Raw genomic sequence first — 22916 nt, forward strand, 5'->3', positions numbered from 1 at the left:
AAATCCTCCCACCTTCTTTATCTCCTCTGTTAACTGGTGACCACCACATTGCTCTTAAGTGAATGATTTTTTTCTTTGGCATCTGTTATATAGCTTTTGTTTTAGATAAAGCATTTTTCTAAAGAAACAGCTTTTAAGAAGCTTTAGGAAATTATTCTTACAAATGTTCCTCTAAAAAAAAAATTTTTTTTTTTTTAAATTTCCTTTATTCTGGTGGCTGTGGGCTTCTTTTGCTATTCTTTTATTTGGTTGAGTTGTATAGCTAATGTTTTGATTTCATCCCTTCTTTTTTGATGGGTGCATCTATTGCTATAAATTGACCTCTGAGCACTGCCTCTGCTGTGTCCCAAAGGTTTTGGTATGATGTGTTTTCATTGTCCTTTGATTCTAGGAATTTCTTTATTCCATCTTTGATTTCTTATATTACCCAGTGGTCTTTAAGCAGGGTGTTATTCAGTTTCCATGTATTTGATTTTTTTCTCCTTACTTTTCCTGTTATAAATTTCAACTTTGATGGTGTTGTCATCAGAGAAGATACTTTGTATTATGTCAGTGTTTTGAATTTTATTGAGGATTGCTTTGTGGCCCTAAGATGTGGTCTATTCTGGAGAATGTTCCATGCGTGTTGGAAAAGAACGTGTGTATACTTTGCAGCTCATGGGTAGAGTGTTCTATGTATGTTTATGAGGTCAAATTGCCTGATTGTGGCCTTCTAGATTTTCTGTATCTTTGTTTTCTCTCAAGATGTTCTGTCCTTTACTGAGAGTGGTGCATTAAAGTCTCCTGCTATTATTGTGGAAGTATCAGTTTCTCTTTTCAGTGCTGTTAGCATTTGTTTTATGTATTTTGGAGCCCTGTCATTGGGTGCGTAGACATTTATTAAGGTTGTCTTCATGGTGGGTTGTCCCTTTAGTCAGTACATAATGCCCTCCTTTGACTTTTATGGTGGATTCTGTTTTGAAGTGTATTTTATCTGAGGTTAGTGTTGCCACTCCTGCTCTTTTTTGGTAGCTGTTTGCTTGATATATTTTTTCCATCCTTTGATTTTTAATAAATTTATGTCTTTGTTTCTGAGGTGTAGACAGCATATTTCTATCCATTCTGTCACTCTCTGTCTCTTTGTGGGTGCATTTAAGCTGTTTACATGCAGTGTGATTATTGATAGGTGTAAGTTTATTGCTGTCATTTTGTGGTGCTGACTTTTTTGTTGTTGTTGTTCCTCTTACTCTTATGTGCCGAATTCCTTTGGTTTGTGCTTTTTTTTTTTTCATTTTTGTAGATTTTGCGTTTACTGAGACTCTGTTTATCTTTATTTTGATGAGTAGGTTTGTTAACTTTCTTTGCGCTTAAGTAGAAATTTACCCCTATTTTTCTAAGTTTAAACCAGTCTTTTATTACTTGTTAACACCTGGATTTCCTTTCCATTTGAAAGTTCTATACCTTATACCATTTATTCCCTCTTTTATTGTTCTGATGTTGTTGTCATTTATAGATGTCTCTGCTTCCCTGTTGTAAACTTTTTAGTTTTGTTTTATCCTTGAGAGTTCATTATCTAGATTGGTGTCTGGCTGATTTTGTCCTATGTGGCAGATTCAGGTTGTTGTCTGATGTTGTTGGTTCTCAAAGTGAAGGACTCCCTTTAATAATTCTTGTGAGTTTGATTTGGCTTTTACGTATTGCCGTAGTTTTCATTTATCTGGAAATGTCCTGAATTTGCCATCATATTTAAGTGAGAGTTTTGTAGGATATATTATTCTTGGTTGGCTTTTTTTTTGTTTCAGGGTTTTATATGTGTCATCCCGTTGCCGCCTTGCCTGCATGATTTCTGCTGAGTAATCAGAGCTTAGTCTTATTGTTTCCCGTTTGTATGTGACTTTGTTTTTCTGGATTCTTTGTGCCTTTCACTTTAGTGAGTGTGATTGTCTTGTGTTTTTCTTTTGGGGCTGATCCTATATGGGGTTTGTTGAGCTTCTTGGATAGTCGGATTTTCATCTTTCATGATATTGCAGAAGTTTTCTGTCAGCAATCTTCAATGATCCTCTCCATGTTTTCCGTTTTCTCCCCTTGTTCTGGAATTCCTATCACACACAGATTTTTTGTTTTGATTGTATCCCATATTGTTCTCAGGGTTTCTTCATTCTTTTCTCTGATTTTTCCTCAAAGTGGTATCCAAGGATTTGTCTTCAGTTTGCTGACCCTGTCTTCCATTGTTTCAAATTTGCTCCTAAAACCTTCTATTGCACTGTCCGTTTCTGAAATCTTATTGTTTATCTTTTGGATTTCTAATTGCTATTTCTGCGTGATTTCTAGTTATTTATTTAACATTTTGTTCCTATTTTTTTTTTATTTCTTCCATTGTTTTGTCTGTCTTTTCCGTGATTTCGTCTATTTTTTCCTTATTTTTGTCTACATTTTCCTTCATCTGTTGGCGAACCCTGAATATTAGTGTTCTGAATTCCCTATCAGGTAGTTCCAGTGCTTTTTCTTGTAGCAGAGGTTTACGGTGTTTTATTTTGGTCACTTTCTGGAGCCACCTTCTCCTATTCTATTACATGTTTTGATATTGTCCACTGTCTCCAGGAAATTCAGAAATTATATTCTTTTTTTTATTGACTGTGGGTTTGTTTTGTCCTTTTTTTTTTTTTGCTTGATTTGGTTATGTCCAGGCAGGCAGGCTGAGTGTGTTTTGTTTTTGCTAGTCAGCGGGCACAGTACTTCTCACCATCTTGTCCAGGTATGCTATGGTGCAGCAAGGCATGTCCAACAGAGGTGGAGGGGTAGAGATGGGTAATTTGCAGCATGAACTGGGGGAGACAGGTGGGGCTGGAGGGGCAGTGCAGGGCAGGGCCTGGGGGACCATGTTGGTACTGCTTGGGGGCGTGGCACTCAGCACATAGTGCAAATAGGCAGGAGGGAAAGGAGAGGATGTTACGTGCAAAGCTAAGTGGGTGGGTGAAAGAACAGAGAAACAAAGGCAAAAAAAGTAAAAAGAAAAGAAAGGGCAAAAAATGAATAAAAAGAAAGTAAGTAAAATGGTAGTATGGTAGGATTCAGTGGGTGGGACTGGGGCAGATCCAGCGAAGCTGTATGCTGGTGGCTCTGTAGCCAAATGGTGTGGCTCAGCCTGTCAAGAAGGGACATGGGTGGGTGGTACACGGGGCTACGTGATCAGGGGAAAGAGAGAGAAGAAACCAAGAATCAAACACATAAAATAAATCAAACAACAAAAATATATGGTGGTGGTTGTACTGGCTCTTGGGGGTGGGGCAGAACTTGGCAGTGAGCTGATGTCTCTCTCGTTCAGTGGCATGGCACGGCCCATCAGGAAGGGGCAGAGACAGTGCAGGGCTTAGGTGGGAGGGAGAAGGGGAAAGATAAAGAAAAAAATTTTTTAAATATTTCCTTTGGTGATGCTGCAGATTCGGGGAGGCTGCGTGCCAGAGGTTCTCCAGTCAATCAGTACAGCATAGTCCACCAAGAAGTTGGGGGCGAAGCATCCAGGTGGGTGAATGGGAGAAAGGAAAAGAAGGAAGGAGGAGAGAGAGAGAAGAAACGATAACAAAAATAAATAAACAAATGCATAAAATGGCACTGATGGTGCCTGTCAGTGATGGCGGCACAGACGTGGGGAGGCCACTTGCAGTGACTCTTCAACTGAGCTGTGCAGCACAGCCCCTCCAGAAGGGGTGGGGGCAGTGCACAAGGCTGAGTGGGTGGAATAAAGGAAAGGAAAGGAGAGAGAGAGAGAGAGAAGAAACAGAAAAAAAGAGAGGAAAAGAAAAAAATTAAGCAAAACAAACAAAAAAAAATCACAGCCTGTCAAGAAGGGGAGGGAATGGCACAAGGGGCTAACTGGGCGGGAGAAAGGAAAGGAAGGAAGGGAGAAAGAGAAGCAGTTAAAAGGGCTGAGAAATATATCAACAAACAAAGAACAAAGCAACCAAACCAAAAAAATCACAGCCTGTCATGAAGGGGAGAGGAGAGAGCACGTGGAGCCAGCTGGGTGGGAGAGAGAAAAGGAAGCAAGGGAGAAAGAATAGCAATTAAAAAAGCCAAAAAAAAAAAAAAAACACGAAAGCAAACAAATAAAAGGAAGGAAAGTGTGTATCCACGGTAACCAGGTGCCCTGTCTCCTGCTGGGAGCTCCATCAAGTTGCCTTCTTGTACTCTCTGTCCGAGTTCTTTGGCAGCTGAAGCCCAAGTTGGTAAATTGGCCACATTAGCTGATGTGGGACCTCCACTCCGTAGCCCTCCTCGTTCTCTGTTCTCTGTCATTTTCTTATTCCAGTTGGTGCTTGATCAAGTTCTTTATTCCTTCATTTGGTACTTACGGTTCCAGGATTGATGTTTATGTCTGTTTTACTTAGTTTTTCAGATCTTTGCTACAGGGGGATGGCATGGTGCTTCTGTCTATAGTACTATCTTGGCCCCACCTCCTTTTCTTTTTTTTTTTAATTATACATTTATCAGTTTAAATTGCTATGGAAGTACTGTATTTTTACAAACATTAACACACACCTATGTTTTTTGCCAACCGTGCCCCTTCCCCAAGGTATTTCCATAAGCATTCTAGGCAGAGGGAGGGCAAGGTTGGCAGCATATGTAGAAGGCGCATGTTATTTGCATGAAAGATATGGTATATTGAGAAGGCAGTGTTTTTCAATATATTAGAAGAGAATAAAAATTATGAACTGCATCTGTAAATTAAAAAATTTGTGATTACTCATTGCTATCAAGTCAATTTCAACTCATAGTGACCCTATAGGACAGAGTAGAACTGCCCCATAGGGTTTCCAAGGAGCACCTGGTGGATTTGAACTGCCAGCCTTTTGGTTAGCAGCCACAGCTCTTAACCACTGTGCCACCAGGGTTTCCTTTGTGATTGCGGACAATGAAATGCCACTTTGGAAAATATGTTCACTTTATATAATGCTCTAATACATGAAAAGAAATTTCATTTTGTTATTAAAAGAACATGTTCTATTAAGACAGTTTTAGAGGGCTGTGGGGACCATGGTCTTGGGGAACATCTAGCTCAATAGGCATAACATAGTTTATAAAGAAAATGTTCTACATTCTACTTTGGTGAATAGCGTCTGAGGCCTTAAAAGCCTATGAGTGGCCATCTAAGATACTGCACTGGCCTCACTCCGTCTGGAGCGAGGGAGAATGAAGAAAACCAAAGACACAAGGGAAAGGTTAGTCCCAAGGACTAATGGACCACAACTACCACAGCCTCCACCAGACCAAGTCCAGCATAAGTAGACGGTTGCCCAGCTACCACCACTGACTGCTCTGACAGGGATCACAGTAGAGGGTCCCGGATAGAGCTGGAGAAAAATACAGAACACAATTCTAACTCACAAAAGAAAGACCAGACTTACTGGCCTAACAGAGATGGGAGGAACCCTGAGAGTATGGCCCCCAGACACCCTTTGCACTCTGTAATGAAGTCACTCCTGAGGTTCACTTTTCAGCCAAAGATTAGACAGGCCCATAAAACAAAATGAGACTAAAGGGGCACACCAGCTCAGGGGCAAGGACTAGAAGGCAGGAGGGGACAGGAAAGCTGGTAACAGGGAATCCAAGGTTGAGAAGGGAATCCAAGGTTGTCATGGGGTTGGTAACCAATGTCACAAATCGTATGTGTACTAATTGTTTAACCAGAAGCTAATTTGTTCTGTAAACCTTCATCTAAAGTACAATAAGAAAAGAAAAAAGATAGTGAAGCTACTGGGGAGGACAAAAAAGGCTCCATTTACCTTTGTAAATATTTATATTGTATTTGTAAACCTTTTCAGAAGCCCTTTATGAGCTTTTCCTAATACAGTATCCAGTTATGCTATTTTTATGTCTTTGGTCCAGGAATCTTAGAAATGTAAGCCACTTGGTAGACTCCAAGTTGGGAAAAATAAATAAATCAAAGACAGTTTGATTTTGGAACGGTATCGTTAGCAGTCAGCTCAGCAAGAATCCTACGTTATTTACTTCAAAAGAGAGTAAGCACTCGAATCTTCCAGTCAGCACAGGCGTTCCACATGGTGACCTGTAACTCACAGAGAGCCTCTTAGTCAAGCGTGTGTTTGTGAGGCTGGAAAGAGCACCTGGCAGGGAGGGACACGTAGTATTTACAGTAAAGCGTGTCTGACCAACCTTGTTTAAACTTGTGATGAAAACCCTTCCTGGAACTCTGGAGCTGTCCAACTAGGAGATTATGGTGTTAGTAATGCCTGTCCGTTTTTCTTCACTTCTCTTCAGGGTCAGTACAGACCTTCGGATTTGTTGTGTCCTGAGACATATGTTTGGGTGCCCATTGAGCAGTGCCTGCCCTCACTTGAAAACTCCAAGTACTGCCGCTTCAACCAGGACCCAGAAGCAGGTACGTGTGTAGCAGAGCTGGGCTGGAAGCTGTTGGCTTTGTTTTTGGGGTCTGTGTGCATGTGACCGTAGTTCCTCCTAGGGTCCAGGTTGATTTTTGTGTATTGCGCAGTATTAGTGAGTGTGTGTGCTCACGTGAGAGGTGGAAGGAAATGCCCTCCCTACCCCCCCACCCCCCACACTCACACTCACAGTCCTGCAAAGCAGGAACCTCGTGTGTTTGTGCCACTTCCTGATCTAGCTTTTCCCATTAGATAAGAATTTTTACGAGCTTTGGGGGCTGACACCGTTTTCCATTTCTTTCACAACTGTCACAGTGCATGGGAATTGTGCGGTATTTGATTATGTAGCCAGTGTAGAGAAGAAGTTGTATTCAGCTGAAGAAAGTGCTAGAAGGGGCACGTGGAAGCATGTGCAGCGGGCTGTGACGGGTTTTGTGACAGCTTCTGTTTTTCCATCCCTCTTGTACTTCTTGCCCAATAGAGCCCCAGCCTTTTTGTTTTCAGCGTTGATTTCCACTCTCCCCTTTGATTACTGTGGTTTCAGGGTTTGTTAGCCACATCAGTGTACTGGATCCCATCCATGCCACAGGCTTTCCTCTGCATTTGCCGTTACTTGTTCTCGTTCATCGCTCCAGCAAAGTGTTCGCTTCCGTTCGCCTCCCTGTAGTCTGCGTACTACTCACAGTTTAAAGTAGTCCTCCTCTGTGCTGTGCTCCGAATCCTCAGCGGATTCAACAGGGCTTTGGTAAACGGCATGGATTTTGATGCTCTCACGATGGACGGTGACACAGTGGTTAAGAGTGCTGCTGATAACCAAAAGGTTGGCGGTTTGAGTCCGCCAGCTGCTCCTTGGAAACCGTATGGGGCAGTTCTGCTGTGCCCTGCAGGGTCTCTAAGAGTCGGAATCGACTCGACAGCAACGGATTTGGTTTTTTTGGTTTTATGATGGCTAGATTGTACACTGAAACCTGTGAGAGCTGTAACTTGATGGGACTGCCTTTTTTCTGGGTCTCACAAGTTTTCCGCCTTTGATAGGGTGTGGTCTTACCACTTTTCTGTCACTCATTTTAGTGGAAAAGATTAGTTTTCCTTCTCTGACAGGCTTCTGCCATGCACATATTCTGGCTTTCGCTGGTTTTGCTGTATCGTGTTGATGTGTGTCTCTTCCATCAGAGTGGCATTCCTTGATGTTCCCGATCTGTGCTTAGTTAAGCTTTGAGTCCTTTCAGAGCCCACTGCAGAGGAGATGATACATAGTCTTCATTGTGTGAACACTTTGCTACCACCACCTGTGGCTTTAGTTTGGGGACAAGGAAAAAAAAGGCAAGAGAAATAGAAAAGAGGGAGGAGGAGAGTAAATAAAAACTATCAAGAGGAGGGGAAGAGTAAATGGAATCAAATAGGAAGACAAGGGGTAAAGAAATAAAGACAATAATTGCTTCGGTCCTAAATTGTGCATTTATTTCCCCACAAATATTTTTCTTATAATTTTCATAAAAAATTAGCGCATAATAACATTGTATTTTGTTACCTCCTTGAGAAGTTCTTACAAAATCAAGGTTGGGTACTTCTTGCACATGGTGGCACCTTAGAATCTGAAGAACGGCCACAGGGACCCAGCTGACTCATCAGCCAGGCACGTTTTTTCTAGAGATTTAGGTTTCATGGGATAACCAGGAACTTGTATTCCTTCTATCTGAAACTATTGATTAGAATCTGGTCATTTCATTCTAAGCAAATTTATACCTCATTGAACAAACATTTGTTGCTTAAAAAGCAAACATTAAATTTGTCTGAAATCAAGTTTAAAGCCAAATGCAATAGTATAATAGAAAAAGCATAGACTTATCCATTTCCTTCCCTCCCCCCCCACCCCAAAAAAGAAGTCCTCCTTTTAGTTTCAGTCAGGACAGGGCAGAGCTGTCCCGTACGTATGGTGAAAACCTTACTGAATTATTTCATGTTCACGTATAAAAGTTTATCTAAAAATTTCTTCCAGCTGAGTAATATTATGATCTTAAATTTGTTTGTGACACCCAAACTCATGGGACAGTTTCATCTTCCATTTTTTCTTCTTGATCTATTTTAAAGGCTGCTTTTTTTCTTCTGGTACTTGGAGATTAAACCATAAGCTGTCACTGTTTTAGAAAGTTGAGAAGGTGACTGAATCCATTCCATGCACCAGATGGACCCAGACCAAACCCACTGCCGTCCAGTTGATTTTGACTCACAGCGACCCTGTAGGACAGGGTGGAACTGCCCCACAGGGTTACCAAGGCTGAAAATCTTTACAGAAGCAGATTGCCACGTCCTTCTCCCACGGAGCGGCTGGTGGGTTCGAACCACTGACCTTTCTTTCTGTTAGTAGCCGAGTGCTTAAGCACTGTGCCTCCTACTGGATGGACAGTCAAGTAACTCTTCATTCAAGTTAATCGATTTTTACATTATTTTCTGAAATAAGCACTAATGAGAATTTGCTGATGAAGGTGTGTATTGAGACTAAAGTGCAAAGTCTCCCTTTGACTGTATTTGTCAAGTATGTAATATACCCTGGTGAGTGATGAATATATAGCAAGCACTTTTCCTGTAATCTCGCAAGTGACATTTCCTAAGTAGCTTTAGCTCTTACTGTTCATTGTTTAGGACTCATTTACCGAAGTCGCATGCGTCCATTTCTTGGAGGATAGTGCCTGGAAGAAAATGAGGATCCCTTCCCATACCCTGAGTCCTTGGATCTTTCAAGAGAAGACTGTACACTTTTATCAGTATTGAGTATCACAGTCCAGACAGTGTTTGGAGTGAGACTTGAGGCCTGTGGTTTTAGGAAATTAAAACCCAGTCACGTGCTGGAACGGGCTGAGCATGCTGAGAGGCCCGGTCGTTTGAGTTTTCAGTGGCAGTCTGTGAGAAACTGCTCTCTTCTCTGGGGCCACTTTTACTTTTGCGTGACCCAGATTGTGACTCAGAGAAAATACAGAGCTTAATATGGGCCATACTGTTAGTCAGAGTGGTGCTTTTTTTCCCCCAAAGCCTCTTTTTCCTCCCAGCTGTCAGTAGTTAAATTGTTCAGCGAAAGTCACGGTAGGTGTCTGTAAAACAAAAGATGGCTTCAGAGTGCAGCAGTGGCCAGTTGTAAGAAAAAAAAAAAAAAAGTTGTAAGACAGAGGATACTTTCCCCATCCTGAACTGCTGTAAGCCTCTGATAACCCTATTCTTCACCCCCTAACCCCCCTGGAGTTGAGGTTAGGGTTCTGTGGTTATTTGTTCAACTAGGAAGTCTGTGTAACAATAAAAATCTATTGTAGGTTTACTGTTTGGGGGAGGGGCTGACAAACTGAAGTAACTTGGAATATTCTAAAGGAGGCTGAACTCCTCTTATTACACAAATGAGTCTTTCAGCTTTCAGTTCAGGATCTCTGCCTACTCCAAAAGAGGCCCTGGGTGTCACGAACTGCAAGTGCTGAAAGCTTGGCAGATCAAACGCACCCAGGGGTGCCTCGGAAGACGGGCCTGGTGATCTGCTTCCAAAAGGTCACAGCCTTGAAAACCCCATGGAGCAGTTGTGCTCTGCACACTTGGGGTCACCATGAAGTGTAATCAGCTCAACAGCAACTAACCACAGCCTTCTGCTCCAAAGAAGGGAGTTTAAATATTTACCAAATGAATTTTAAGTAAAGGCCTGTTAGATTGTTCTTAAATTGATGTTGAATACGTATAAATTTCAAAAATTCTGTACCTCAGACTCATTTTATGAGGCTAGCATTACCCTGTACCAAAACCCAAAAGACCAAACCTGTTGCTGTCAAGTTGGTTCCAACTATACCAATGGTGGATAAAGAAATCACAAGAAAACCCAGTGCCATAGAGTTGATTCCGACTCACAGCGACCCTGTAGGACAGAGTAGAACTGCCCCACAGGGTTTCCGAGGCTGTAATCTCTACGGAAGCAAACTCACATCTTTCTCCAGCTTTTCGTCAGCAGCTGAGTACTTAACCACTGTACCACCAGGGCTCCGTAGTGAGGACACTACAGAGCAAAAAGACCGGTTTTTCCTACCTTACTTGTGCACATGACTGAAATATTATAGCATTTCATAATTTGTGTTTTTTCATTAAAAAAATGTGAAAACTAAGAATTTTTAATTTTATTGTGTTTCAGGTGAACGTTTATGGCGCAAACTAGTTTTTCATTCAAAAATGTATATGCAAATTGTTTTGTGACATTGCTCGCAGTCCGCTCAATGTGTCAGCTCTGTCCCCCTTTCTCTTCCCACCCCGAGTTCCCTATGTCCATTTGTCCAGTTTTCTGTCCCTTCCTACCTTCTTCGCTGTTGTTGCCTGTTTGGTCTCGTATATTTGATTGAACTACGAACCACATCCCTCATGTGCGTTCTTGTTTGTTTTATAGACTTTGGCTGAAAGGTGGACGTTGGAAGTAACTTAGTTCTGAATTAGCAGGGTGTCCAGGGGCTGTTGTCTTGGGGGTTCCTCTAGTCTCTGTCAGGCCAGTAAGTCTGGTCTTTTTTTGTGAATTTGAATTTTGTTCTACATTTTTCTCCTGCTCTGTCTGGGACCCTCTGTTGTGATCCCTGTCAGAGTGGCTGATGGTGGTGGCAGGGCACCATCTAGTTCTTCTGGGCTCAGGCTGGTGGAGGCTGTGGTTCATAGTGTCCATTAGTCCTTTGAACTAATATTTTTATTGTATCTTTGGTTTGAAAACTAAGATTTATTAAGATAAATGTCAACAGTGGTCAGTGACTTTTCTCATTTTTTAAAAGGTTGTTTTTAAGTTAGTCTTGCAGAGAAATTTTAAAAATTCATAAATTTTTACCAGCCAGTATTTGGTCAATATGCTGTGCATGAACAGTAAGCCAGCAATTGAAAATCATTAGTGCCCTGACCCAGGGACAGACTGAAATACCACTTAAAAGGTTTGAAAAGCTGACTTAAGATTTCCATCTAGCTACTGAAGAAATATTTCTCTGATTCATTTTGCTTTTCTTGTGGAATAGATAAAATTTGCAAAATAAGCAATTTCTTTTATAGTCACCCTATTTTTAGTTGATTAAACTAATCCCACAATAAATAATACAGATCATTTCAGTACCACTTCAGTAAGCTCAAAAATATCATGACACTTTAGAGCATGTTTATAAATAGTTCTGGTAAGTGGAATCTTACTGTGTTTTTTTGTTTTGTTTTGCTTGTTTGAATGAGAAACTGACATTTTCATGTAATGAGGGGATTGTCCAAAATTTCATATAAAGAGTAAAAATAAAAACCATGCCTGCTTTATAGATGCTAGTTGGACTCTGATAGTCTGTTGGATCTAAGACAAAATCAGTTTTAAGTCCTTTATGTACCTTTAGGAAAGACAAAAAATGTTGCCAATTAGACTATAACCCCATCAGTTGTAAGATGTATCTGGGTTTCAGAGATGTCAAAATGTGAATGTTCACCTAGAATAAATGTCAGTCTGTAATACCCAGCAAAGCTATGGAGTGTTTAGGAGACTAATTTTTTATATGTTAGGAAACTTTATGGCCTCTTAATTCTTAGCATTAGAAATATTGTAGATGGAATGTACCTTTATGTATCAGAGTTTGTGTTCAGGCACTGTTATATAAAAATAAGATAACCATCATTGATGTATAATAATAGAGTTCTTATAATACTGTGAGCTAGGTACTTTTTTTTTGCTAGGCAAATTTTGAGAAGCCAAGTAACCACTTGACAAAGATACTTTATTGTAATGAAAGTAAAACTTTTCTACTGCCCAGAAGGCATTAAAATTCTGCAAACATTGATGAATCTCAATACATTCTGTTTTTTAAACAAATTAAAAATTTAAAAATTTTCTTTGATATTGGAAGGCAGCAATAAAAGTAGAGAATTTAAAAACCTTGCTCAGCAAATAAATTCAGCTATCTCTGACAGTTGATGGAATGATCAAGTATTTAATAAAGAAGGGGGCAAAAGATGGTATCCCAGAATATCATCGAGCTTGTCATCAGCTGTGATTGAATCTGCAACTGATTGAACATTTTTCTATATTGTGAATTGCTAGTAAGGATCGTGGTCTTTCAAATCGCCTCATATGCGTGCGAAAGGTGGACAATGAATAAGGAAGACTGAAGAGGAATTGATGCCTTGGGATTATGATGTTGGCGAAGAATATCGGATATACCATGGACTGCCAGAAGAAGGAACAAATCTATCTTGGAAGAAGTACAGCCAGAATGCTCCTTAGAAGCAAGGATGGCGAGACTTCATCTCACATACTTCAGACATGTTGTCAGGAGGGACCAGACCCTGGAGAAGGACTTGATGGTTGGTAAAGTAGACTTGATGGTTGGTAAAGGGTCAGCAAAAAAGAGGAAGACCCTGAGCGAGATGGATTGACACAGTGGATGCAATAATGGGTCCAAGCATTACAACAATTGTGAGGATGGCACAGGACCAGGCAGTGTTCATTCTCTTCTGTTGTACATAGGGTTGCTGAGTTGGAATCCACTTGGTGGCACCTAACAACAACATTCTTAGTTTAACTTATGGCTCTGTAGTAATAGAATATGAATAATCAGCTTAACTGAGAAAAATTCTTCAAGGCTACTTGATGCTATATTTGGGGGCCTAAGTAATTTGATATTCAATGCAATGTCTACTAGGTATTTGTCCCCACAGACAGACCTGTAACATTCCAAGGGTTTCTTAAGCCATTTTGCTCCACCCACAACCAACTTTGGTATTCTCATGACAGTGCCACGCACATCTTCCCTGTTAAAATATTTTGCTCCACAGTAGACCTGAAAAGTGCAATGTAATGAAATAAAACCAAAAGTATTGGGTCATTGGGGGAGATCTGGGTCAGCAGGTAACAAATGAATTCCATCACAAGCAGATGTGAATTAATGAAAGCGTAGCTCTGGTACACAAAAATGAGGGTGAGAGGACCTAACAAAGAAAGCTTAAAGCAGAAACACCGAAACCTTGGTAGCTGTAAGAGGTTAAAGAAAGTATTTCTTCCTCTGAGCAAGAGGATGAAGTACCAGGAGAAACATGGCGAAGCTTATCCTACTTAGTACTTTCTGTTTATCACCTTGAAAGAGAAGTGCACTTTGTGGAGGTGGATTGTATGTTCCAATCGAGTATCCAAAGAGAATCAAAGAACTTCGGGTGATTATGCATACTGAATTTAGGAGTAATAACCAACAGGGTTTCTGAGCAGCGGTAAAGCAATTTGTAGCTCATGGCTGTCTCAGAAGTATCTGTAAATTCTACTGAAGCAGTTGACTTTGGCTGGGGTGTACTACTGGGTTTGGACCAAATTCCCCTCTCTTCATACAAATCGTCAGTTGAGCTTTGCCAGTACCTGAAAGGTCCGAAGCGTGGGTATTCTCTGGGAAGTGTCTCTGTTTCTGGAATTCTCAGCCTCTCTGGAGAAGCAGACATAGACTTGTCTAGAATTTGAGGCACCAGACAGGGCCTTTTCTCCCAGATAAGCCGAGGGTTTTTTTGATGGGTTGTTTGCATTAACATGAGTTTCTTATATTTTATTGTGGTTAATTAACAGGAGTTTTGTGAAGATTTCAGATACCGTTCTAGCACTAAAAACAGGTCAGCCTGGAACACAATTTAAAGCTATTGTGACCAGATTGATTTCAACATTTATAACACATTCAGAAACCAAGGAAAATAATCCAAGAATGATTTAATTTGGGAATTCAGACATTGAGTAATAAACATGTGCTGCTAATTAACAAGAAAGTTGATAAAAGCAGGGTAGTTGCTATGAAGATATGCCTTCTGTGGCTTGTCTCAGAAGGACGTGAGATTAGGATCATCGTGAGTCACAAGCATGTACTGGCTGCCTACTTGGTACAATGTCGTATGTGTCTTTGTATCCCTGATGTCTGACAGATACGGTATCTGCCACTGGGAGTACAAAGAAGTGTAAGATCGGGTTCCCACCCTCAAAGAGTTTACTGCCAGGTCGGGGAGGCAATCCAAGAGTAAAATGAAAAAGTCAGCCAGAATATTATTCCTATCAATACCTGAATTTTTTTTTTTCATTAAATAGCACCATTTTTAAGTGGTCATAATAAAGGGGAAGAAACTGTAAGTTAACAATAAGATGGCTTACAGGACTGAAATTGCTAAGATGTTTTAACTATTTTTCCAAGTGACGTTGACAAAGTATAAAATGAAGGCTGCACACATTTTCCTTGTGGCTTACTTTTTTACTTTGTAAACTGTGGAGTTCCTTGCTTGTTCCATCTCAAGTCTCTAAATTAAAATAGATGGAAATTAATGGAAATGTGAAGTCTTTGTATTTTTTTTTTTAAAGGACATAAGAGTTAACACTTTCTCTAATTGCATAAAAGATCTTAGAAACATTTACTGTAACAATTAACCCTGTTCATTGGCCTTTGAACTCCTACCATTGTCAGTGGCTGTGTGTAACTTTGGCTTCATTAATTTCAGCCTTTCTTGGGGGTTTTTGAGCGCTCTGATTTGGTGGTTCTTTTTGCCAATGAATGTGACGGCGTTCCTCTTTAATTTGCCATTCCCTGCATAGTAGGCCATATGATTGTCTGATTCAGAACGGCTAATAACAGCTCATTTGAGCTCACTAATGCCTGGGATAGCTATCTTCAAGAGTTCCATTTCATTTTTGACAACTTCCAGTTTTCCTAGATTTATACTTTGATTCATACATGATTGGAAACCAAGAAGAAAGATCAGTAGTTGGAAAATACGGCCTTGGGGATAGAAACAATGCTGGAGATCGAATGATAGAGTTTTGCAAGACCAATAACCTATTCATTACAAATACTTTTTTTCAGCAACAAAAATGGAGACTATTATACATGTGGACCTGGCCAGACGTAATAAACAGGAATCAAAACGACTACATCTGTGGAAAGATGAAAAAGCTCAATATCATCAGTCAGAACAAGGCCAGGGGTCAGCTGTGGAACAGACCTTCAATTGCCTATGTGCAAGTTCAAGTCGAAGCTGAAGAAAATTAAAACTAGTCCACGAGAGCCAAAGTATGACCTTGAGTATATCCCACTTGAAGTTAAGAGACCATTTCAAGAATAGATCTGACTTATTGAACACTAATGACCGAAGAAGACCAGATGAGTTGTGGGATGACATCAAGGACATCATACATGAGGAAAGCAAGAAGGTCATTAAAAAGACAGGAAAGAAAGAAAGGACCCAAGTGGATATCAGAAGAGACTCTGAAACTTGCTTTTGAACGCTGAGTAGCTAAAGTGAATGGAAGAAATGATATGGTAAAAAAGCTGAACAGAAGATTTCAAAGGGTGGCTTGAGAAGACAAAGTAAAGACTATAATGAGATGTGCAAAGAGCTGGAGTTAGAAAACCAAAAGAGAAGAACGAACATGCCTGGCCTTTCTCAAGCTGAAAGGGCTGAAGAAAAAATCCAAGCCTCGATTTGCAATATTGACGGATTCTATGGGCAACATATTGAGCAACGCAGAAAGCATTAAAAGAAGATGGAAGAAATATGCAGCGTCACTGTACCAAAAAGAGTTGGTTGATGTTCAACCATTTCAGGAGGTAGCATATGATCAAGAGCTGGTGGTATTGAAGGAAGGGGTCCAAGCTGCACGGAAGGCATTGGCGAAAAACAAGGCTCCAGGAATTGATAGAATAACAATTGAGATGTTTCAACAAATGGATGCTCACTCGTCTATGGCAAGAAATTTGGAAGACAGTTTCCTGGCCAACTGACTCAAGAGATCCATATTTGTACCCATTCCAAAGAAAGGTGATCCAACAGAATGTGGAAATTATTGAACAAGATCATTAATACCACACACAAGTAAAATTTTGCTGAAGATCATTCAAAAGTGGTTGCAGCAGTATATCGACAGGGAACAGCTAGAAATTCAGGCCGAATTCAGAAGAAGTCTTGGAACGAAGGATATCAGTGCTGATCTCAGATGCATCTTGGCTGAAAGCAGAGAATACCAGAAAGATGTTTACCTGTGTTTTATTGACTATGCAAAGGCATTTGATCGTGTGGATCATAACAAATTGTAACAGCCCCATACTCCTGAGACTTTGATGTTCTTAAATTGATTTTTTAGAGCCATCAATATCTCTTGAACGAACAAATCTGTCTTAGAAGAAGCACAGCCAGAATGCTCCTTAGAGGCAAGGATGGTGAGACTGCATCTTACATATTTTGGCCATGTTGTCAGGAGGGATCAGTCCCTGGAGAAGAACATCATGCTTGGCAGAGTACAGGGTCAGCGGAAAAGAGGAAGACCCTCAATGAGGTGGATTGACACAGTGGCTGAAACAATGAGCTCAAGCATAACAACGATTGTAAGGATGGCTCAGGACCGGGCAGTGTTTTGTTCTGTTGTGCATAGGGTCGCTATGAGTTGGAACCGACCCGATGGCACCTAACAACAACAACAACAATAACAATATCTCTCTTTAATCTATTGTTAATCATTTGGTTTTTTTTAGTTTCCACAGATTTACTTCATCAAACTACAAATAAAATTAAAAGGAAGTGTGCTAACTTCTAATCGAAAAATACCGAATCAAAACATTATTGTACTGAATAAGGTATGACAACTGAAGTTATGTTTTATGTTCTTATTTGCACTGTTAGTAAGGCACCCACAAGCGACACTCTTGCCATTCTAAAGCCTTGATGGGAGCAGAATTGAAAAATGGCCCTTCAAATGTGGCAGTGTGGGAGTTTTCTGCCATATCCCTGGGTTTTAATAATTCTCCGTCCTGGAACACTTTTTAGAGCCAAGTGGCAGTAGACTGTGAATACACACGTAGATTTGCGTGCTGGTAGTTTTTGTAAGGTGTCTTATATGTCTGAACACAGCATGAGGGCTTTTTGTACGTGATTAACAGAGGCCTCACTCGCAGAGATTCTCATGGCTCTCCCGTGGGCCCTGATACCAGGAGCTTCTAAAGCTTCGCAGGTGATGCTAACATGCAGCCAAGATCCAGAACCACAGCACTAGAACTTAGCTTACTCTGCTCAGTGTGTTTTCTTTTTGAGAGCCTGACATTGGAGGTCAGATGAACCCTCTTCTAATGGAGAGGCAGCCCCTGCCTGAGACCCACACTGCCTGGGGCTCCCTGGCTGTGAGCACTCATTCCCAGCACCTGGACAAGTTCCCTCCTCTCTGTTCTCAAGCAAGAATAAGGGAGAGAACTCTAGAGGCAGGGCTTGACCTGGACCACGTTCTTCCTACAGAGCTCAGCCCACAACAGCAGATGGGAGCTTGCTCCTTAAAAAAAGGTGAATTGACCCAAGGCGAGAATTCACAAACAACCAGAAGCAGTAGCACTACTTCTACTGAGATCAGCAGTAATAATGGCTCCCACTATCTGTACCACCTACCTTGAGCCTGACAGGTCATATTTATTTGTTCACTGCCTTAGTAATCTAGTGCTGCTATAACAAATTCCACAAGTGGATGGCTTTAACAAAGAGAAATTTATTCTCTCATAGTTTAGGAGGCTAAAAGTTGGAGTTCAAGGTGCCAGCTCCAGGGAAAAGCATTCTTTCTCTGTTGGGACTGGGGGAAGGTCCTTGTCATCAGTCTTCCCCTGGTCTAGGAGCTTTTCAGAGAAGGGACACCCCGTCCAAAGGACGCGTGCTTCTGGCTTTGCACTCTTGGTAGTATGAGGTCCCCCATGTTTCTCTGCTTGCTTTTCTCTTTTATATCTCCAGAGAGATTGATTTAAGACACAGCCCAGTCTTGTAGATTAAGCCCTGCCTCATTAGCATAACTGCTGCTAATCCCGCTTCATTAATGTCATAGAGGTAGGATTTACAACACATAGGAGAATCACATCAGATGATAAAATGGTGGACACACTACAGGGAATCATGGATTAGCCAAGTTGACACACATTTTAGGGGAACACAGTTCAATCCATGACATTCACCAGCATTTTAACTGTTTAACCCAAAAACCAAACCCATTGCCATAGAGTCAATTCCAACTCATAGCGACCCCATAGGACAGGGTAGAACTGCTCCATAGGGTTTTGAATGAGTGGCTGGTGGATTTGAACTGCTGACCTTTTGGTTAGCAGCAGAGCTCTCAACTACTGTGCCACCAGGGCTCCTTTAACTCTCTAGGAGACTTTATTTAAAAAAAATTTTTTTTTCCTTTTTACTGCAAACAATCAGCGTATGATTATATGCTTAATATTATTAAAATCTCGTGGGAAGTGAAGCTCCCACACCACATCCAGTGTGCAGGCACACACGAGCACACACCTTCACACACCGGCAGTGAGCATTGTTGAGGGCTGGTAGGGGGCTTTGGGATCGTTTTCTGTGCATGTGTTTTGTAATTTTTAACTATGTAATTGATTTAAATATTTAATTATATAAATAAATCATACTGAAATATTCTGTGGCTTTTTTTTTTCCTTTAAGTTTAGGATCTCTTGAAATCTTTTTGTTATTATATAAAGAACTTTCTCATTCTTTTTTAAAAGTAAACTTTATATTTCAGAATAGCTGTAGATAGAAAAGTTGCGAAAATAGTAGAGTGTTCTCATGTCCCCACCTCCAGTTTCCTGTTACTAACACCTTACATCTGTCTTCATACTTTTTTAGTGGTTGGATACTGTGATGTAGTATGGATAATGAGTTCCCCTTGAGGAACATTTAAGTTTTCAGTTTTCTCCTATTAGAGCGCTACAGCAAACTCATAAATGCAGTGGAACCTTTGAGAGCCGGAACTCGACAGGACTGCCTTGTTTTTCTGGGTCTCGGAAGTTTTCTGCCTTTGGTGGAAAATATTTGCATTTTCCTTCTCTGACAGGTTTCCACCTTACGCAGGCTCTGGCTTTCGCAGGTTTTACTGTGTATGCATCTGTAGGCCAGATTCCTAAAAGTAGGATTTCTCTGTCCAAGATCATGTGGATTTGCTCTCCAAAAGGCAGTTTGTACACGATAGCGTCCCAGCCTCAGCCACCTTTAGAATTTTCAAGTCTTCTGAAGCTCAGGAGAAAGGTTTAGGCTGGACGGATCTGAAGATTTGGAGGATGGTACTGAAGCCACAGGCGTGAATGAAATTTCCCAGGGAGAAAGTGTAGAACAAGCAGAAAGGTTGCCCTAGAACAGAGTGCTGTGTACCTCCCAATATTTATCGGTCAAGCAAAGAAGGGAGAAGTCGGCGAATGTAAAAGGATAGCCCTGGTGGTGAGAGGAAAACCAGGAGAGTTGTGTTGGGAACATCAAGACAGAGTGGGTTTCAAGGAGGTGGAAGTTGTCCCTTGGTCTTATACAGTGCTGAGAGTGATGCAGCCAGAGATGTACCCATTGGAGTTGAGAACAAGGAGACCCTTTGACCCTAGTGACTAGAGTGAAGGTGACTGAGCCAAGATACACACTGGGCTAGATTTTGGAGTGAGTGGGAGGCGGGAAAGTGCCTGTTAAATCACTGCTCTTTAAAGGAGGAGAGAAAAGTTGAGTAAACTAACTCGAGGGTCAGGTCAGTAGGGGTCACAAAGAGTTTTGCTTGTTTGTGCCAGATGGCAGAGGCTTAAGCTTTTATAAGGTTGATGAAAAGGAACTAGTAGAGAGGAAAATTGATTACAGGAGGTACTGTAATCTATGATTACATGTAGGTTGGGCTGAGGCCAAGCCTGGGCCAAAGAATGGACTTCTACACGAGGACCTTGGGCAGTTAACAGAGATCAGTGCATCCTCAATTTCCCAGCAAATTGGAGTTAGGCCATTTCTGCCACTCCTCCCAGCCTCCATAAGAAAACCAAGTGAATGTGTTAATGCCCTCAGGAACGCAATGTAATTTCTGATTTTTTGCCCCAGGAAATTCTCCAGGTAGAGCCGCTCATAGGTACTTCAGGAAGACACCTCTAGCTGAATTCCCTTGGATGGAATCAGAGATCAACCCCATGTCAAATGCATTCTTTGGACATTAGTATGATGGCTAGCTTTCCTTGCAAATGGGAATTTGGCTTTATGATCCAATGAAGGTTTTCCTTTTTTCACAATGTGCTTGTATTTTCTGAGTGACACTGCCACTCTGGGGGTGACTGCAGAAGCCTCCTAGTGATCTCCCTGCTTCTACTCTCACCACCCCACCCCGAGTTTGTTCTCAACATAACAGCCAGAGGGGCCCTTTTAAAAGTCAGGGCAGCCACTTGTAACCCAGTTTGGCAGTTCCTCAAACAAGTAAACAATTATCATGTGACCCAGTAATTCCACTCTGAGGTGCGTACCCAAGAAGAATGAAAACATACATCCACACAGAAACTTGTACATGACTGTTCATTACAGCCTTGTTCCTAATAGCCAACGAGTAGAAACAACCCAGCTGTCCATCAGCTGATGAATGAAGAAGCAAAATGTATATCCATTAAAAAGAAAAACCGTTGCTGTCAAGTTCATTTCAACCATAGTGATCCTATAGGACAGAATAGAACTGCCCCATAGAGTTTCCAAGGAGCACTTGGTGGATTCGAACTGCTGACCTTTTGGTTAGCAGACGTAGCTCTTAACCACTACGCCACCAGGGTTTCCATATCCATACAATGTGGTATTATTCAGCCATAAAAAGGAATGGACCAAAATCAAACCCAGTGCCGTTGAGTAGATTCAGACTCATCGCGACCGTATAGGACAGAGTAGAACTGCCCCATAGAGTTTCCAAGGAGCACCTGGTGAATTCGAACTGCTGACCCTTTGGTTAGCAGCCGTAGCACTTAACCACTATGCCACCAGGGTTTCCAAAAAGGAATGAAGTATACTGATAGATGCTACAACATGGATAAACCCTGAAAATGTGATGCTAAGTGAAAGAAACCCGTTTAAAAAGACAACACGTTGTATGATTTTGTTTATATGAAATATCCAGAATAGACAAATCCAGGGGTACAGAGGGGTTTGGGGAAGAGTGGAATGACTGCTAATGGATACGACTTTCTTTTTGGGGTGAGGAAAATGTCCTAATAGCGATGGTGGTGATGGTGACACCACTCTGAATATACTAAAAACCATTGAGTCATACACTTGAAAGGGGTGAAATGTATGGTATATGAATTATATCTCAGTGGCACTATTATTATGAAATGATATTTGACAAAGAAGGTAAGTTTAAATTTTTTTCTTAGTTTTCGTTTTTTACCAGAAATATTTTAATGCGGTGACTAGCAACAGTGTTTCTTAGAATGTGAAAATGTGTAATTCTCCGTGATGGATTCCCAAAGCAGCTTTTGAACGTGCCACCAAGTAACGGGTCTGAATAATTGGGCGGCTGAGCGGCGGTTTCTGTCGGGCCCACTCTGCGTTACTCCCTGCCTGGCCTTTTGACATCCCAGAGGAAAATCCCCCCACCCCCACCCCCACCCCCCCGTAGCCGTCAAAACATTTGTTCATGTCTCCCGTCTCTTTAAAATATTCTCAATCATATTTGACTTTGAACTTCCAGACTTGGATATCTGTTGATTGTTTCTTCCTCTGTGATGCATTTAATTCAAAATTTGAAATCTTTAGTTGTATCAGTTTTGCCCAACTACAGTTAGCTTAGTTAACATTACTACATCTGTCTTTACGAGACACCGTGAAGAACCTAACTTGTTTTCATGTTTGTATAATAATGCTGTAGCAAAAAATAATGAAGTTTAAAAAAAAAAAAAAGACCGTTTCATCATTTTCTGGAAAGCCTAGAAGTTACAAAGTCTCTTTAAGAATAACAAATGAGTTAAATCCCCGTAACGAGGAGAAGGCAAGCTTTGATCTCTGGGCTCTTTTCCTTTGAAAGCACCTGTGATGCACGGTTCTTCTCTTGTGAATATAAACTCGGGGGTGGGGGAAGCTAGCAGTTGTTGCCCCCTGGAATTTTCCTGGAAGATTAAAATATCATAGAGTTGACAACATATTTGTATCAGTAGTAATCAGATGCTCCTCTCAGAAAAGGGTTTGCAGGATTGCCTTGGTTTTTATTTTATGAAATTAAATGGTGATATGTCAGAGAAGGTAGAGGAAGTCCCTGTTGGAACACATTTCCAAGACACCTCAATAAGCGGGCAGTTTCCCTTAGCCGAGATGGCAAATGGTCTATGACCTCAGAATGGCTTAGTTTGCTGTTAACCTCAAGGTTCCCATGAGAAGAGGCCCGGCCTGCATTAGCACAAGGTGTGCCGTGTGGAGTTAGCTATGTAGATGCTTGTGAGCACAGACGGCATTTATCACACAATTCAAGATCATCATAAAAGGTTTGATGAGAATTAGGGCTGCATTTTTTTTACGTTAGTAAGTTTTTTTACGTTAGTAAGTTAATCATGATGCTATTTTCAGTGTTTAAGTACGGTGGTGGTGATGTGCCGTCGAGTCAGTGCTGACTTGTAGTGGCCCTCAGTGGGTTTAGTGGGATAGGGCAGGGTAGAACTGCCCCATGGGGTTTCCTAGGCTGTTGCCTTCTTACAAGAGCAGATTGCCAGTTCTTATCTCCCTCAGAGCAGCTGGTGGATTCGAACTTTG

At 41.2% G+C, this 22916-nt stretch overlaps 1 protein-coding gene across 9 annotated transcripts in view; it reads left to right on the top strand.

Moving 5' to 3' along the window:
* The window catches only part of ATE1 (arginyltransferase 1), a 162351-nt gene that overhangs the window by 129759 nt on the left and 9676 nt on the right, over positions 1 to 22916 (top strand). For 4 of the 9 annotated variants that reach the window (XM_010601209.3, XM_010601207.3, XM_010601206.3 and 1 more), the window contains one exon: positions 6259 to 6379. In XM_010601209.3, coding sequence (XP_010599511.2) covers positions 6259 to 6379 — 121 coding nt within the window. The other 5 variants (XR_002784218.2, XM_023540898.2, XM_064269220.1 and 2 more) reach the window with 4 other exon arrangements.

This window comes from Loxodonta africana, chromosome 16 (assembly GCF_030014295.1).
Source record: "Loxodonta africana isolate mLoxAfr1 chromosome 16, mLoxAfr1.hap2, whole genome shotgun sequence".
NCBI classification, from domain to species: domain Eukaryota; kingdom Metazoa; phylum Chordata; class Mammalia; order Proboscidea; family Elephantidae; genus Loxodonta; species Loxodonta africana.